The 18195-nt window shown below is 38.7% G+C and overlaps 1 protein-coding gene across 2 annotated transcripts in view; it reads right to left on the bottom strand.

The window, feature by feature from the left end:
* The window catches only part of SLC2A13 (solute carrier family 2 member 13), a 136265-nt gene that overhangs the window by 62000 nt on the left and 56070 nt on the right, over positions 1 to 18195 (bottom strand). For both annotated transcript variants that reach the window (XM_001232939.7, XM_040656984.2), the window contains exon 4: positions 13709 to 13817. In XM_001232939.7, coding sequence (XP_001232940.3) covers positions 13709 to 13817 — 109 coding nt within the window. The remainder of the gene's footprint in view (positions 1 to 13708; positions 13818 to 18195) is intronic.

The raw sequence follows: 18195 nt of genomic DNA, 5'->3' as shown, positions 1-18195 counted from the left end.
GCTAAGACTTGCTAATTTTACATAATCAAATCTCCAGTAAAGCAAATAAGACAGAAAAAAGATCTCCAATAAAGCAAATAAGACAGAAAAAAGAACTGTGATGTACTGGATAATATCAAAATCATAAATGCTTCAACATGATTATTTCTCAACCGTTATATGAAACGGTATGAAAAAGAAAGAATGGAAAGTGACTCAGAATGAGCGTGTTTTCCTTAAAGCTGTTCTATCTCACTAATTAGTCACTCTCCTTATATGCATTAGAAAAAACACGAGCCTGTATCCTGTCATTTATTTACACCATAAACAGATGGCATATATTACAACCTGCAACAAAAAATGTGAATTCAGTTGTTGAACAGTAAAATTGAGGTGGCTGTTGAAAAATCTAGAATTTTTGGAATGTGAAATAGAAAAAGTGTCATCACCAGCAAACAGACCACAAACTTTTCACTCTCGTAAGAACCATTTTCTTCTGTTCCTCTCTGCAAATGGAACAGGGCTGCTGATGCTGCATAGCATAGCATCACAGCATTTCCTTCAGTTCTTTGCACTGAAATCAGCCCACCATTTATGTGTTCTTTTCCATTACAAGATATAGAGAATAATTAAACTTCTCTGTAAGATTCATAAAATTCCTCAGACAACTTAGCCTCATAGATTTTTCTGTTGTCCAAAATGTGTATAATGTGCATGCTCTTGGGAGAGTGCAATATACAAGTGACTACTGAAGGGAAACGAAATATCACAAAAGGGTTTTGTGCTTTCTGAAAAAGTTCAAAAAACATGAACTGCAGTATTTTTATCTCTCATGGCTTGTTAGCCGTGTTAAGCAGTCACAGGCAGGTCCCCCTTCAGCAAGAGGGGATCAGACCCAAGTTGCATCCCAATGCATCTCCCTCCATCCCTGATGACCATGATCTTTGAAGAAACTACTGGAAACAGAGACAAGAAGCACATACCCTTTTTGTTTCTGTGTCCTAACCCTCTGGTTGTACTGGCATCCATGTTCCCATCCTGGGTCCTCCTCATTAACACTGTCTCCGTTACCACTCATTTTCCTAACTGGCTTTGCACACAGCACTCTTCCTCACTGCACCAATGAATTAAGAGTCTCTTCAGTGATTTCCTGTTTTTCTTTCAATTTAGTGACTGTACTCCATACCACAATGTCTGTGTGGGCTATTTTGATCACGGCAATCTTTGTTTTGTAGGTTGCTCACAGTTACCAAGCCTTGATTAGCCTTTAGATATTGCCTATTTTTTGCTCTACTTTATGATCCGCTTCTGTACTATTTTCACTTACAGTAACTTCTTGAACTAAGCAGAAGTTTTCTACGTATACACATATTCTGTCTGTCAACCTCTGCTGTATAAAGCATTCTGAGTAGCCTGCTGTGGTTTAACTCTTATTGACAGACTCCAAAGAATCCAATTTACAGAGCTGGTTTCTATGCCCTTAAAGTAAAGGTGAAGAAACAGATTTAAAGGGCATCATATCTCTTACTCTGCGTTTGAATGGGATTGGTAATATATTTCACTGAGGTTTTCGTGTTGCTGTATTGGGCAGCATCTAATCAGGTGACCTTTTCCAGTCTAATTTTGTGTCTTCTCAATATGCACTGTATCATGAGCTTTGAATTCTTCTCCATGTGTTATTCCTTGTTTTCTGTGTAAGTAGACACCTTATTACTGCTAAGAATACATGTAAGTAATAAACATCCCTTAGGTTTTCACACATGAGAGAATGTACAACATAAACAAAATTCTCTCCCCTTACTATACCGTAAGGAAAAATGAATTGAATTGCTCACTTATTGATACCTGATTTCCTCATCTGAAAACCAAAGAATGGCCCTCACTAGAGATAACAGAAACACACAATTCAACAAAATTACACCCACTAAACATTAAAACTACGGAAGAAGTGAAACTGTTGAGACAGAAGTGTGCTCCAGAAGCTATTAGGATAAATAACTTGTTTTAAAAAAACACCACAAAACAAACAGAAAACCCAACCCTACAGCACTGCTATTTAGGGAACCTTCTCCAGCAATCACTGATGAATGATTTATAAAAAGCATTGCTACTCTGAGTTCATTTCATTGCTTGGCTATACATGTGAATAGCATGAATGAGGTGCATTTAACTGACTTATCAGTAGCAACACCATGTCTGTGCTAAATGTAAAGCCAAGCCATTTCAGTTCACATAATTGCTAATAACCCAAGCCATATGTTCCAACAAATTCTTTGCTCCCACCCATGCAGTTCACATATTTCCTTCTGCATGGTCCTGCAGTGGAGTTAATACTGACTTTGTGACATGAGAGTCATTACCAAGGCAACAGACAGAAATCAAACAGCATTATGATTTCACTATAGGCAAAAGGAAGAGAAGGAGCCAAAAGCAGAAAAAAATGGGGAAAAAAGAATATATTAAAGACAAAACCTTCAATAATGACAAAGGAAATGCTAGAAAATATAATTGTGTCCACATCTCTTCTTTAAATAAGTACTTGGTTTTCAAATCGTCTCCATAGTGAAAATCCTTTAAATACTGTTTCACAACCTGGAGAACCATAGGAGCAGATTTTTATCACCTATCATTGAAAAAAAAAATTACATTAAGGCAAAACAACAACGAAAAGTAGTGTTAGCAGGATTGTTAGTTGTTCTTCAAGATTTTAATAACAGCCTCTCAACATTCTGGGCAGCTTCCCTCTGAAGACTACATTAATTTTTATGAAAAGACGGTGAGGTGGAGGTGGCGAAGTGCTCCTGTGCACAGAGTCCCTGTTGACTACATTTTATTAAAAAGAAAACATTCTTCTAGCTAATAACCTAAGGCAGTAGTCAAAAGGGAATGGGAAAAAGGAAAAGATTTCCCATTGTAGCTCACTGAGTTAAAGGTCCAGCTCTGGGGGAGAAATAAACAGGCGTAAAGCATCAGAGATACCAGCCAAAAATATAATTTCAAGATTTATGAAGTGGAAAAAAAAAAGCAGTGTTTCAAAAAAGATTGAGAACCTACAGTTAAGAGCCCATTGTAGGACCTCACATCAGTACCCTAAACCTGCTTCCTCTGCAGTCTTTGTCATTTGTTTTTAAACCCAAGAAAAAATATAATGCAAATAAACATCAGTCTCAACATTAAGTGCTTGGCAGTCTAATATTTATTTATATTTAGGTTTCTTTAGGTTTCTTTTTGCTTTCACAATAGATATATAGGTTAAGAGAATTACTGGGAGAGATATAGGATATAGAAATTTAACTTAAGGAAAATGCCCTTTGATCTTACCCTTGCTTTCTATAGCATGTATACTAATTCAAACACCAGAATAGCAAACATTATTTCTAATATAACAATAGAGAATGTACCAGCTTAAGCAATTAGAAATGATGAGCTTCCTACTTGCTTAAGAGACGCTCTCAGCTGAACATCTCCAAGCACTAAACCATGCTCTGATAATCACTCCGGATTTTACTTCCCTTAATTTCAACCCATTACTCCCATTACACAACACCTTGAACTATTTGCCTGACCTTTCTGATACTCATTCCTTCAAAAGTTTTATACCTGAATTACTCATCCTTTGATCTCCAGTACTCCGTCTCCCAAAAGCTTTGGCTAGTTAAATTGATAAAGCATCTTCCATAAGATGAACATTTTCCAGCTTTAATCTAGCTAACAACTCCATCATGATTCACTGGTTTGTTCTGCATCTTTTTCATTCCTTCAAATGGCTCAAAGCTGTGAATTTTCTTCTCTATTTCAAAAGGGCTGAGAACACAAAAAGCACAAGAACTGGCACGAGCAGCGAGAACCTTCCAGTGAGAGGTAGCCTTGCTGTGTACTGCACTGCCCAAATAACCCAAGCTGCAGGTTTTTGCTTGCTGGCTTCACAGTGAATTTCAAATCTATACTTACAAACTGACTCAGACTATTTTCTGACCATCACACAAGGTCAGCACAACAGGAGAAGGAAGATTCACTTTCTGTTCAATGTTATCTTTAATTTGAAACCGAGCGTAGGGTGGTTTTAGTGCTATCAACACTGCACAGTGCTTCACAGGTGTCTTATTTTTTTTCTTTTTTAATAGTCTCTCACTGGTATCCTGAACAAACTCTCACTGTTATTTCAGCTGATAAATTACAGTCTTTGGAGATAACACACGAAACCCTTAAGCTGCTGAGACGTATGCACGGTTGTACCCACACAGCATGGCGTGCTGCAGGCCATCTGCAACAAGCACACTCAAAAATACCCAAGGAAAGTATTTTACTCTATAAACAGACACAGAAAATGATACATACATTTCAGCAATATCACAACAAACTATAAATGTTCAAGCTTACTGAAGTGCCTTTTTTTTGAAAAAGGGCCTTTCTTCCATCCCATTCTTGGAAGCCAAACCCTCCTCCAGGTACTGAAAGTGTACCCATGTTCCATACTTAAGAGAGGAGGCATCACATACTCTTCACCCCATCCCAGCATCCTCTCCCTAAGGCAAACAGTTAATTTTATTCTCAGACCTGCTGCAATTTTTCCTTAGCTGGCTAACTTGTTATTTGCTTATTTTTTAATTCTTGGGTACAGCTACTGGCATCTTGTCATCAACATGTTTCAGCCACCGCCTATCAGGTTGCCATGACATGAAATCATGATGAGGTAGAAGAGAAACTTCAGGACAGGAGATTAAGAAAGGGTGGGGGCTCCTTCTTGACCTACATCCAGGGGAGGGCCATGGGGAAGAACTGGCTTTGCACACACGGCCTTTCCCAGCAGTTGTAAGCTGTGCCCACAACTCCTGTAAAAACACTGTCATCAAATACTGCCTACAATTTCTGCTACCCGTTCCCATTTCTAAGTATCTTAATGTGTTCCTATTTGTGAGCATCTTAACTGCTGGCCTTTAAACTCTTTCTATCCAATCAGCAAATTTAAGACCCCAAATATCAGGCAGCATCTCCATTTCTGAAACAGAATGTGTCCTGCTTGGTCACATCCAAAGGCACAGCTTTTCTCTTCAGGCTGTGGAATAATGTTCCAGATTTAAGATGAGACTTCCTCAAACCTATTAACTTTCCAATTCAGTTCTGCAAATTTACTAAGAGGAAAAAATACTACTGCTAAAAAATAATAATCTGTGTTCCAGGGCTTGGAAAACATGTAGCACCATAGAGTCTTCATGCAAAAATCTTCTGTCTGGTAAGGACAAATAGGTATCTGATAAGGACTATCAGGTGTTTGGAGCTCCCTTTCTATTTTTTTTTTTTAATATGTTTATTTGAAGTTTTTTAGTGTTTCTGTTATTTATAAGGAAGTAATCTCAGTTGTGACAATAGTACATTGCCGATGGATAGCAAGAAAGGCTTTTTAAGTATATCAATAGTAAAAGGAGGACTAGGGAAAATGTGGGTCTGCTGCTGAATGAGGTGGGTGCCCTGGTAACAGGGGACACTGAGAAGGCGGAGATAATGTGTATCTTCCTTGCTTCGGTCTTTACTACTAACACTGCCCCTCGAGAATCCCAGACCCTGGAGGTAAGAGAGAGAATCAAGGGAATGGAAGACTTCCCCTTGGTCAAGGTGGATCTGATCAGAGAGCATCCAGCCAAAATCAATGCACGCAGATCCATGGGTCCCAATGGGATGCACCCACATGTGCTGAGGGTGCTGGCAGAGGTGATTGCAAAACAGCTCTGAACAGTTCACCATTGAAAGAACTGTGTGCAGTTTTATATAAAGCATCTTCCAATATGAAGAAAGGATAATATGGTAAAATGAAGGTCACCCCTCAAAAAAAAAAAAAAAAAAAAAAACTATCACATTATTGCAAGTATTTATTAAAACTCAATAAAATATTTAAAGGATTATTCACTGAAAAGCAAGCAGGCCTGCAACATATGCTTTTTTTTGGTTTTATTAAACGCTCCCTAAAGCCTAAGGGGAAAATGCAAAATTTAAGATACAAGGATACGAATGAGACATTTTCTCCACAAATAATACTGAAGGGCAAAAACTTAAGCAAGTAGCAGCTTAATGCTTTAGAGTCAGAGACAATTAAGCCTGCCAACTGCCAAAACTTCTCAAAAGTGTCTTGACAACATTACAAAGGCTGTATTTTAAAAACATTAATGTAAGTGCCCCTCACTTCAGTCAGATTTAAAGCGCTGTTGGGTCTCAGAGCATTCAAAAACAACTGAGTAGAGAAGCTACTGGTCATGCAGAAATGAAGGTGACATGGCAATCTGCTTGGAAATTACTGTCACTCAATTCAAATCTAAATGGAGACCACAATAAAAGATAGTTTATTCTTTAATACATGCCATTCAACTTGGACGTAATTTTAACGTTGTGTAAGCTTTTGGAATTTTACTTTGTCTTTCAAAATGCACAACCAATAAGAAGTCAATCCAACCTAAAATCAATGATTAGCTACAAACCACAAGAAAAATCATAGAATCATCAAGGTTGGAAAAGACCTCTAGGACCATCCAGTCCAACCATTCACCTACCACCAATATTTGCCATTAAACCACACCCCTCAGTAAAAAACGTGACCTGCTGTTACATTTTTCCAGTACAACCTCTGTTTACAGATGTCAACAACTGGTTTCCAATATGCAAACCAACAGTCAATGGTCTCGCAAAGTCTCCTTTCAATGACCAGTTTACTAATTTTAAATCTGGCATAAATTATAAATAAATTCATTCTTAAATTCTGAAACCCTCTATGGCTGCTGAAGCCAAAGGAGAAAAGGTTGCTACTACTTGTATTGTAGTCACAAAATCCTGAATAAATAACATTTAATGAGACACTTTTTACCCATCTTCAACCCAAATACCAAGGGTTTATCTGTAGCCTCTGTTCTACGCTCCCTACTCTGTATTTTATTTTTAAAAGAGCATAAGAACTGGAATTCAAAGCAGAGTTTCTCTCTCTTGACTTTCCCAATCCCTGAGGGTTAAATCACACATTGCTCCCCCAGGGCAGCTGCACTTCTCAGGACAGGTGAATACTGCCTGATGCTCAGCAGCTGACAAGAGCCAAAATTTACAGCTCCTCACAGGCTGGAGCTCTGTAATTGCTGCACAATAGACCCAGCTATTAAACCTGTCAGGAAATACTCTTTGATTCTATTAAACTCCTCTCCAGCATCCATTACACTTCAGAAATATCCTGGCCTCTTTCCAGCCTCATTCCTTTTCTCTTTCTTTCTCTCATTTACATTCAGCATGGTGTTCATTCATTTCTCACATTAATTGTTTTTAATATTCTTAACTTATCTTCAAACTTTCAATTTCCATTTGTTGTAGAACCTCCTCTTGTCCTCTTTTGTCTTGTCCTTTCTTTTCTACAGCTTTTCCTCGTCTCTCATTGCTTTGAGTCTTTTTCCTTCTCTATATAGTAATTTCTTCCACTTTCTATTTCTTGCCAGTTGGAAAAAGTTGCTTGTTTTTATCATCTTTTTTTTTTCCTTTTGTTCACTTGCACAGATTAAACACCCAAAACTGGTAAAGCTCAAAAGCATCTGTGGACCAAATCCAGACACTAATATATTTTACATGTGGATTCACTTAACTTTTAGGAGATGCAAGGATCTCTTAACAATAAAAGGACATTTTGTTAACTAGGAAAAAAAAAAAAAGACCATATAAGCAAGCAAAAATAGGAGCTTAAGTGTTAACAAAAAATGCTGAGGGCCTTAAGTGCTCCTTGTTGATACATTATACCACATTTGTGCTACAGAAAGTTTTTCCAGCAGGATGTGAAAAGATAATGGCCAATGGCAAAATTAACATCACATTAAGCATACTGTTTCAGCTGCAGGACGCAGTATTTTGTCTGGCTTTTATGAAGTCCGCTTCTCTTAAAGCTCTGTGAGAACAGAGAGACAATCAAGATGTTACAGCTGTCTCAAACCTCAGACGTATGGTCTTCTTTGGGGCACAGATAGTCTGAGTGAAGGCACATCAGCCAGTCCCAAAAACGCCAGTATGGGTGACAATACCTTCAAGAAATTCTGACAAGACAACACTGAGCTGCCTCAATTATGGCTAAATTACTGCTTAGTATTCAAGGGAACTCAGGATTGCTCCAAAAGCATTCTTGTCCATCATGTCTTTTTTCTTTCGAGTGCAGTAAAGCTGCATAGTATGAGGAATGTTTTCAGAAGTCAGTCTTGCTAAGATTGGAGAATATAGCTACAACACTGCAGTCTCTGCTTCCTTCTCCTCTACTGAAGTTTTTCACCAGATAATCTGAAATAGCCAAATCCTTCAAGCCTTGTCTTTTTCTTGCCCCCCCAAAACATTTTCTGCCTTTTATTGTTACTATTAGTATTATTAAAAGAAGGAACTAATGGGAAAATTGAGCTTACAGTTTTGCTATAAAATGGTCCTACTCTCCCATGTTTTTAGAACAGTTGCTGTGGGCTTCAACATACCTGCATACCACTGTTTCAGCACACTTCTGGGACATGTTATTATGAGATAGCTAACTTGTAGCACTTCGGATTCTGGAATATAACTTCCTTTCCAGGGCCTTTCTCAGTATCTCATCAGACAGATTCATTAAACTAGGCTTGAAAGAACGAGCTTATGTTTTCAAGAGCAAATTCCAGAATGTCAAGAAACTGGAAAGTTAAACCATTTCAGATCTGCTCATAGAAGTGTTAGAGAGGGCTGCCAAAAATTGTCTGACTACCTTTTACAGGCAAAAGCTTTGATAAAAAGGACACATTTTTTCTACTTCAGGCACCGCTTCCATCAGTGGTATTCTTGTTCTTAAAGGGGAAAAAAAAAAAAGGAATCAAAGTAATAGGTCACTGAACTTTATTCTTTTAATGACTAAATTTATCATGCTAGCATTTGTTCCCATAAGAGTCACACGCTCCTTAGCCTATTTTTACATTTTCTGTCTTTTTTAGATCCACCCCCTCAATGCAGAGGTTGCTCTGCATGCTGTTCTCACCATTTCAATAACATCTTGTTCAGGACTACAGTTCCTGGTTCCCCAGTGTTGGATGTCATATGCGCATAGATGACTGAATATGAATATGAAACGACATCAGCTTGTTGCACAACAGCATGGCAAGGGCACAGTCCTCAAGAATTCTTACCAACGTTCTTTGAGTTCTTCCATTCACCATTCCTAAGAGAAATCCAACTACATATGGACTTTGTTACTCTCCTTGGATTCACAGCTGATGAATATTTTCTAGTTAAAAACTTGGTAAGGGATTTCTGAACCCTTAAACACTGAAGAGTTGACAACTGTTATTGTCTTCATGTGTTTTAGGGTTTGTTTCTTGCTTTTTAGGATCTCTTCTACTGGGGATACTTGATGATGATTTTTAGACCTCTGCAAGACTCCTCTGCACAATTCCCTACCTCTAACATCCATACTTTTTAATTGTTATTCAACTACTTTCTTCGTTATATTTTCATTTTATTTTCCTGCTTTGTAGTTTTTATCACTATTACTAGTATTCATTTATTTACTTGTATTTCAGATCCACACAAACTCAATCCTCTGACAATTCCTTTATTACACTAAAATACAAGATTTAACAAATTCCTTTGCATCACAAGTAATGGAAAGTCCCAAGTTAAAGAATTAGAAGAAGCTGGGGCCCATCACGCATGCCATCAGATCCAGCGGTCACAGTGCAGAAGAGTGCTGTGGGAATATGCAAAGAGAAAGGGGCAAACTGGAGGCTGCTCAGTCCTCTATGAGCGATAGAGGCAGACAACAGCAAGACAGGGTGGTAAGACCCTTCCCCTGCAGCATACCAAGGAGGACATTCAGCAGCACCAGTAAGTTACAGTGAACAACAACCATCAGAATATTTTTTACAATCAATGGGTTTTGGTAACTGAGTTTGCAATACCAGTAAAAACCCACACAGTCCTACAACTTCCATTTTCCTGCTGCTACAAAACGGAAATCCCAGAATGACAGAACCAAATGTTATGGAGAGAAAAGCACTCTTTAGAAAATTAATACAATCTGACAGTTCCACAAGGTACCACTTAATTACTGCATTAAAAAGCAATCATCGGGTTCTATGCAAGCAAACCATCAATAGACAGATGCTTACTTGTATTTGAAAAATATCCTTTCATAGGAGAATGCTTATCTTGCATACTTGATAAATAAAAATTTTCTTATACAAGATTGTTAAAAAATATTCGACATTGCAAGTGGTTTACAAGTCAGGCATTTAACAACAGTGCCTTCACGTGTTTATCATAGGCATTTTCTTATTTTAAAGTCAGGATTCAGAAATGTCTTATTATAATTCTGTCCACCTACACATCCAAAGGCAAATTAGGTCAATTCCAAACTACTTGCAAAGCCTCCTACAGAGAAAGTAGTTTGAGATTTTGAAACATGTGAAGGTTGAAATAAGCAGAGTCAACCTAGCAGAGTCACAAACGTTGTAAACTGTCAGGTTTTGGAACTAGCCTAGGAAAACATCCCCAAAGCAGCAAGAAACAACATGCAAAAATGACTGTCCTTGGCCAGAGGTTGCATCTATATCAACTATACTAATACTTACACAAAGTTTATTATCTCAAGTTCTCTAATTACCTTGTAGATCTATTTCTACTTTTGGCATCCATAACATCTAACATCCCACGGCAATGAGGTCCACTCTGTAGTTATGCGCTGCATGAAAAAAATGTTTCCTTGTGTTTATTTTCCGGGTCCTGCACGTTGGCCACAGTAACCCCAGGCAACGCTACAGGCTTGGGGCAGTGTGGCTGGAAGACTGTGTAGAGGAAATGGACCTGGGGGCGTTGATTGACGCTAGACTGAACATGAGCCAGCAGTGTGCCCAGGTGGCCAAGAAGGCCAATGGCATCCTGGCTTGTATCTGAAATAGTGTGGCCAGCAGGAACAGGGAAGTAATTATCCCCCTGTACTCAGCACTGGTGAGGCCACACTTGGAGTACTGTGTCCAGTTTTGGGCCCCTCACTGTAAGAAAGACATCGAGGCCCTGGAGCGTGTCCAGAGGAGGGCAACAAAGCTGGTGAGGGGTCTGGAGCACAGGCCTTATGAAGAGCGGCTGAAGGAGCTGGGATTGTTCAGTCTAGAGAAGAGGAGGCCCAGGGGAGACCTTATTGCTCTCTATAACTACCTGAAGGGAGGTTGTAGTGAGCTGGGGGTCAGCCTCTTCTCTCATGTGACTAGTGATAGGACGAGAGGGAATGGCTTCAAGCTGCGCCAGGAAAGATTCAGGCTGGACGTTAGGAAATACTGCTTCTCTGAAAGGGTGGTCAGGCACTGGAATGGGCTGCCCAGAGAGGTGGTGGAGTCACCGAGCCTGGTGGTGTTCAAAGAACGTTTGGATGTTGTGTTGAGGGACATGGTTTAGCAAGAACCGTTGGTGAAGGGCGAATGGTTGGACTGGATGATTCTGTGGGTCTTTTCCAACCTTAGCGATTCTATGATTCTATGATTTTCAGCCTACTGTTAGCTAAGAACCAGGAGTCAACAAAACTGATATAAGAATTAATTACTAATCATAACCTCCTCAACTTCTCCACAGCATTTGTAATTTTATATGTGTAATCCATTTCTTCTCAACTTATTTCTTTTCCCAGTTACAGAGAACACAGACTACTGTGTTCAAATAAAGGTATCCACCTCCCCATATACAACCTGGTTTATCTATATTTTTTAAAAAAGGATATCTACAGCTGTTTGAACTATTCCAGACAGATCATGGATATCATTGTTGTTTTTATATTGAATTATATTCAGTTTCAAGATCTCAAGACAGTTCTCCCTGGAAAACATTGCTGCACAGCATTGCAAAATTAACACTTTTGCCACTTTACTTGTTATTTTGTGTTATTTTCCCACAACAGTTCATTTTCACAGATTTGGGGATATTAACCTTCTGAACAGTGTATGAGTACAAGCTGGTTTTTTGCTGTTTACCCTCCTTCATAACCTTAAAAATGCCAAACAGAAAAGATCTCAAGTCAATTCCTTTTGGATTCTACACAGGACTTCCACTGTGATATTTTCTTCTTATCCTTTGTTTGTTATCTAAGAAAGTTATTAACCCAGGCGGACTATTTCCTTACTTTTGTGACCATGTGACTTCTTGAAGAAACTGGCTGCCATGGATGAGTGTGGTTGGATCGTATGGCACAGTCCTCACATGCCCACCAACTCTCCCACCCATCAGACTTGCAAGCTATATTCTGCATCCAACAATCATGTTGACTCTTCTTCATTATCTTACTTTCCCTGTGTAGATGGTTTTCATATTCATAAACACACATCTTCTCCTTTGATTCCATGACAGTTTTAATTTTGGCATGGGGAGAAATAAAACTTTCTGGGCTGCAGCTTCAGATGGAGAAAGCTACATTTCCAAATTCTGTCATTATGCATTTGAAATAGTCCAGACCTGTTGAGTGCAACGTGATTAGATCTAGACAATTTGTTATTCATTTTAATCTACTTGTTCTAAAATTCCTTCCCCTAACACTACAATTTGCAACAGACCATGTGAGACATCTTCAGTAAGCTGGGAATTTTCCTATTTCCTCCACAATCTGTAAAATTTGCTGCTTTGGTCTGTAAGATTTGCTGCTACAGATTTATCTCCCGCTACTGTTCTCATGCCTTGACCCATACCAGGCCTAAAGACCCTGTTATGTCTCTTCCTCTGCTGTGCCTGAAGATTTCTTCAGAGCTCCTTCTGTGCCTGTCTTCTGATTTTTACAGATAACTTAGCAGTTATGCATTCTCTTCTTTTTCATCTTAGGTTACAATTTCCGCTTTATAATGTCACTCTGTATAAAGTCTATTTTGGACTGCCCTTCTTCGCAGTTTAACAATACTGTTTGCTTTCTTTCCCCCCTTATAATAGATGGTAGATATTTACTCTAATATTTAATACGGTAGCTCTCAATACGCTAAAAGCTTTATTATTTTAGCTGTTCCTTTTAACTATTTCCTAACCAGCTTCCTCATTCAGATGTCATCTCTCCATAAAATGTTATTGCAATGTATTTTAGACTTCCTCTTAGGTAACAGAGAAATCATGATTGTTATGGTTACTCTTGAAGGGAAGCTCAGCAGTAATTTCATCTTAAAGTAGGTCTTGTGCATTGTACATTTATCATGAGCTACTCCTCACGTGAGCTGACAGCTTATCAGGAAACCCAATATAATCTTCTTCATCTCTACATTCACTGAGTCTTTGTACACGTAATAGAACATGTGATAAGGCAAATGCTTCTTCCCTTAGCATCTTACCTTCTGTAGCACTTCACAGTAATTTTCCATCCTGTTTACATGGTCAACAGTCTCATACTCACAGTATTTTGATTTATTTGCATACAAATGTAATCCATAAGAGTACCTTCTTATCTATGCTTGCATAGCTTGGACTGTAAAACCTAACATATAATAATGTCTCTCTCAGAGTAGTTTGCAATGTCATCTCTATGTAAATGTTTACCCTTATATTAACATCTTGCACCATTTTTCTGAGATGCCAAGTATGCCAATATACAGACTTAAAACCAGCATTCCAGCTCTCACACTCAACTTTTCATATTTCAAATTTTGTCCAGAAGGCCATCTACAACTGCTATTGGTCCAATTCTCTCTTTTTTTTTTCTTATTCTTTTTAAATATTTTTAAAAGAGAAGCAAGCAGCAGATACATACATGACGGTGTTAATCCCTGACAGTTGTTGAAACATCTGCAGACCACAACCCACAATTAAGGCTCTTCGAGTTGGAGGGTATGTTAGCATTCTGCAGATCACAGGTCCAGCTTAAAAAAAAAAAAAACAAACACAAAAGAATACGTAATAGTTCTTAAGTGATCTCTGTCAAAACAATGTTCCCAGGCACAACAGGTCTTGCACCTTAGTTTCAGACAAGCTTGGGCTATTTCAATTATATTTGAACCACTTGATCAGTTCAGTTCGGCTTTCCCATACTGTACTGCAAATATGATTTTCATGAAGCACCAGGCAAAAACATGAAACAATTTTTGGATGCAGTGCACAGTGCTATGGATGGCAGACGTACAGTTCCCCTACACCATAGTAACAGACTGCACATCTGCTGAAGCTGAATGTACACACACTTATCACAAAATATCTTATTTGTTTCTTTTCTTAAAGCTCCCAATGTTTTTGTAAGGTTACTTCAGAAATGCCACAGTAATACAATTCATAACTGGAGATGAAAAGAATCTGGATCTTACGGTTATAGTTTCACATTTTCATTAATGTCCCCCCTAAGCGTATAGGAAGTATTACATGCATTGATTCAAAACCAAAAGCTGTACAAGTCTGTTAGCAAAGAACAATTTATATACATAGTTTTGACTTTGAACAGCTGGCTTTCTGTGAATGGTTTCAATTGCAGACCCAGCTAACTGGTTTAGGTCAAGTTTTCCTCACTGAAAAATAGTTGTACTTGCCTGAGGAAGAATTATTTTCATGAAAAAAAAAAAAAAGAAAGAAAGAAAAAGAAGAAAAAAAAAAGGATTTCTGTCACCACTTGACTTTGCTTCTTTGTCATTAACAGCAGAATCTGGTACGATGTTTTTTCCAGCTGGTGTCCAAGTAACATTGCACACAGACAGGACACAGCCATACCTATCCTGCCACAAGGCCACAACACAACCTTCAACACATCTCTAAGTAAATCACTGATAAACAGAACCAAAGTCAAGGTAAGATATTCTCAAGCAAGATGTGTGGCACTGCAAGGCAGACAAGTACACCAAGGGGCTCAGTAGCCCAAGTGACATTTCCTTGGCAGAGGGACAAGAAGAAGCGGTATTGCTGCTAGCTAGGAACTGTCCTCAGCTCCAAAACACTCACAGACTCCAAGTCAAATGGAAAATGCTACTATCTCAAACTTAATTTACCTACAACAGCCCTCAAATCTTCATGCTCCGCATGCCACCTGAGCAGGAAGGCTTTGGGCTTACAAGGCTTTGTCCACAACAGATTCTGCAGCATCCTTCATGAACCCACACAGCTGAATGCCTATAGGACATCATCGGCTCCATAAACTCCCTACAAAGCTCTTAATCAAGCTCAAGTCTTGAATTTTGAATCAACAACAATGCTCACTATAGCAGAAAAGGAGGCAAACGTTCCATACGGAACTAATGCAAGGATTTTAACAATTTCTGATCCAGCTGATACTTAATGGAAGTTACATAAAACCCTATTCACAGTAAGGCATCGTACAAAACAATTGAAAAGAAGACATTAAAATGAATAGCTCAAAATTAAAGCAGCTGTTCCCAGACAATGGTTTGCAACTCAGAGGGAGCCATGAACTCTCAGCAAAACTTAATTGCAAAAATCGGATTGTGTGCCTGCAGTGTGTGCCTGCAGTGTATCCCTGCAGAAAGTCCAAGGCCACACATTAATGTCTGCCTCGACCTTTCCAGTCAGCTAAATTCAGTAAGCACTGGTATTTTTTTCATATTTCTGACTAACTGCATCAGAAACATGATGCTAATCATCATACTCATTTATATCAGAGACTGAAAAGTGTCACTACAAATCTGTGTCATAGCAATGGCATAAATGAATAGGTATACACAAAATTCAAGGATTTTCTTTCATAAAATTCACAACCTTCAGATTTACAAGCCAATAAACTGACTGAAAGACATAAAAGAAATCGTTATCTCTGTATTAAAGAAGCTTTATAAACTCAGCCAAAAACCCAAATGACTTTTGACAATGTCTGTTTTTATAAACAGAAAGAGCTTTATGTTTTTTCTTAAAATTACCTACCCTTATACTATTCTTGTGTTTCCCTGTCTTCAGTCCTGCTACCCATTTTTTGTTGTGCTTATATACTACATCCATCTTAAAACTAAGCAACTGCAGGCAAATAAATCATAGTTGGCCACAGCAGAGAATGGTTCTGAACTGAAGGATGAAAAAAGAATTGAACACATTTTTATACTGAAAATACATCTTCAGGAAACTAAAACTGCAGTTCAATAGTTTCTGATAACTGCTACATTTCCTCTTATTCATTACTATAGATTAAAATAGCACAAAGCAACAAAACCAAGGGAAATGGATGATGCAAAAGATGCGTCACAAAAAATAAAATTTAACATTTGGCAAATTTTATAGTGGTAAAAATAGATATTTGACTCCAAAAGTCGGAGTTTTTTGCTCACAATACTTCTCCCTTCCTGCTCTTGTTTTCTCATTCCTCCACTTGAACTTGAGACATCACTGAGATATTTGTTTTTCTTCTTCTAGCCATGAATAAAAATGAAGTCAAAAGGATGAGATCTACTAATGTCATCATTAATTTAATGAGACTAGATTTGCTCAATTTTTTTTGTGCTGTAGCTTAGATAATTACTTTATCTGAAGTAAATTTCCCTAATGCGTATGTTTACCAGGGTTCACAATACACTTTAGTAAAGGGCAGCCAAAGTGGGTTATAGCCAAAGTGCAAAATGGCAGCAATAGATAAAGATCAATGGGAAAATAAGGATACTGCTGCTGTAGAAGGTGACATTGCACGAAGGATTGCTGCGGTCTATTCGGCTTTTTCTGAGCTCGGTCTAACTGTTGTACCTAACCAGACATTCATCCTGACAAGCAAAAAGGAAAAAAATAGTAAGATTTGGGAGTTTGGCTTTGTGCTAAAAAAAAGAAAAAAGAAAAAAAAGAAAACAAATGTGCTGTGCCAAGGCCATTTACAGGTTTAAATATCCATTTGTCAAGTAATCAAGGTGACAGCTTGTAGCAACAGCTTAAGACTACGTAGGGTTGCTGCCACATTTTGTGTTCTTGCTGTAGAAGAGTGCTACTGCAAAAGTGAGTTTACCAAGCAAGAAAAGTTACTCATCAGTCCAACATCACTTTGGCTCACCCCACAGATTAGCTTTACAAAGCTGTTCTTATCCTAATGCTAGTCAACGCCTTCTCTTCCATCCCGACATAGCTTCCAAGAACTGCTCTACTACCATGAGTGGCACAAGGACGGATGTCAGGCTGGTGATCTGGATGGCAGAAGGCTGACATGGGAACCACTCCTCTCATCTGGCCTTTCATTATAGAACGGCAACTTCCAGCCCAGCGTCCTCTGCATCGTCTGGAGAAAGTGACTCCACCATGACACTTCCACTAACGCCAGAAGAATAACTTGCAGCACTAGAAGAAGCTCCTCACCTCACAGAGTTCTCTATTTCTTTGAGATAGCTCAGAAGGATGCTTGAGCCTTTTTCTTTTCTTTTCTTCTTTATGTCAGTCACCCATCAAACAAGACAAGAAAAGACTGCTAGCAGTCTTGCTGCTCTTGCATCCGAGTCTGAGTCTATTTTTGATATTCCAAAGCAAATACAGCCAGCAGTACAGCAAGACAACTTGCTCTAGCAGAAAACAATAGCTCAGACACAATCTTTTCAGTTTTAGAGATTTAAGGGAATGCAAGGAGTTTTTCCATGCCTGCTCAAACAGAAAGAGGCTTTTTGTCTTCTCAGGAAATACAGATTTCAAATAAACAGTCCTTTCAAATGATCTTTTTAATCCATACAGAATCATTCAGAATAAAGATTTTTTTTTTTCCCTCATGTTGTTTTGACAAGAAATTAGGGTTGGTCTTCTGGGAATCATGAAAACAAAACAATTTTCTTCTCTCTGCAAAAAGAAAAAGAATACCATCTTTCCCTTGGTACCACGTTCTTTGATTCAGAGCTTTGGTGATGGAAAATCTATATGACTGAGTACTTGCACAAAGAAAGCAGCAGTTAAGAACGCCTTCGAATACGACAAGCAGTGGCATGTGAGGAAACAAAACAAAAAAAATGAGTGTGTTTTGGCTCTGTATGACATGCTCTGTACAAAAAAGAGAAACCACGGTAATGAGCTCCTTTCAAACCAGAGACACCACGGCAAAGCGGGATACAGAGACCAGCGGCAATTCACGTGATGCCACTGGGAGAAGCGGCCACAATGACTGAAGAGAGACAATGACTGAGGAGCTGGACCACTGCCTGCCAAAACCTGAGCAAGGCAAGGAGTGGGGAGGTTTGCCTGCTTCTTTGGTAGGAGAACGGCTTGAGACAGAGGGAAACGAGGATCTCGTTGTGCTTTCCCCTGGCGCAGTAACTGCCTTGGAAACAAAGTAGGAGGTGTTAAGGCTGACTT

Source organism: Gallus gallus, chromosome 1 (assembly GCF_016699485.2).
Source record: "Gallus gallus isolate bGalGal1 chromosome 1, bGalGal1.mat.broiler.GRCg7b, whole genome shotgun sequence".
Taxonomy (NCBI): Eukaryota; Metazoa; Chordata; class Aves; order Galliformes; family Phasianidae; genus Gallus; species Gallus gallus.
This window is presented reverse-complemented; position numbering and strand designations above follow the sequence as displayed.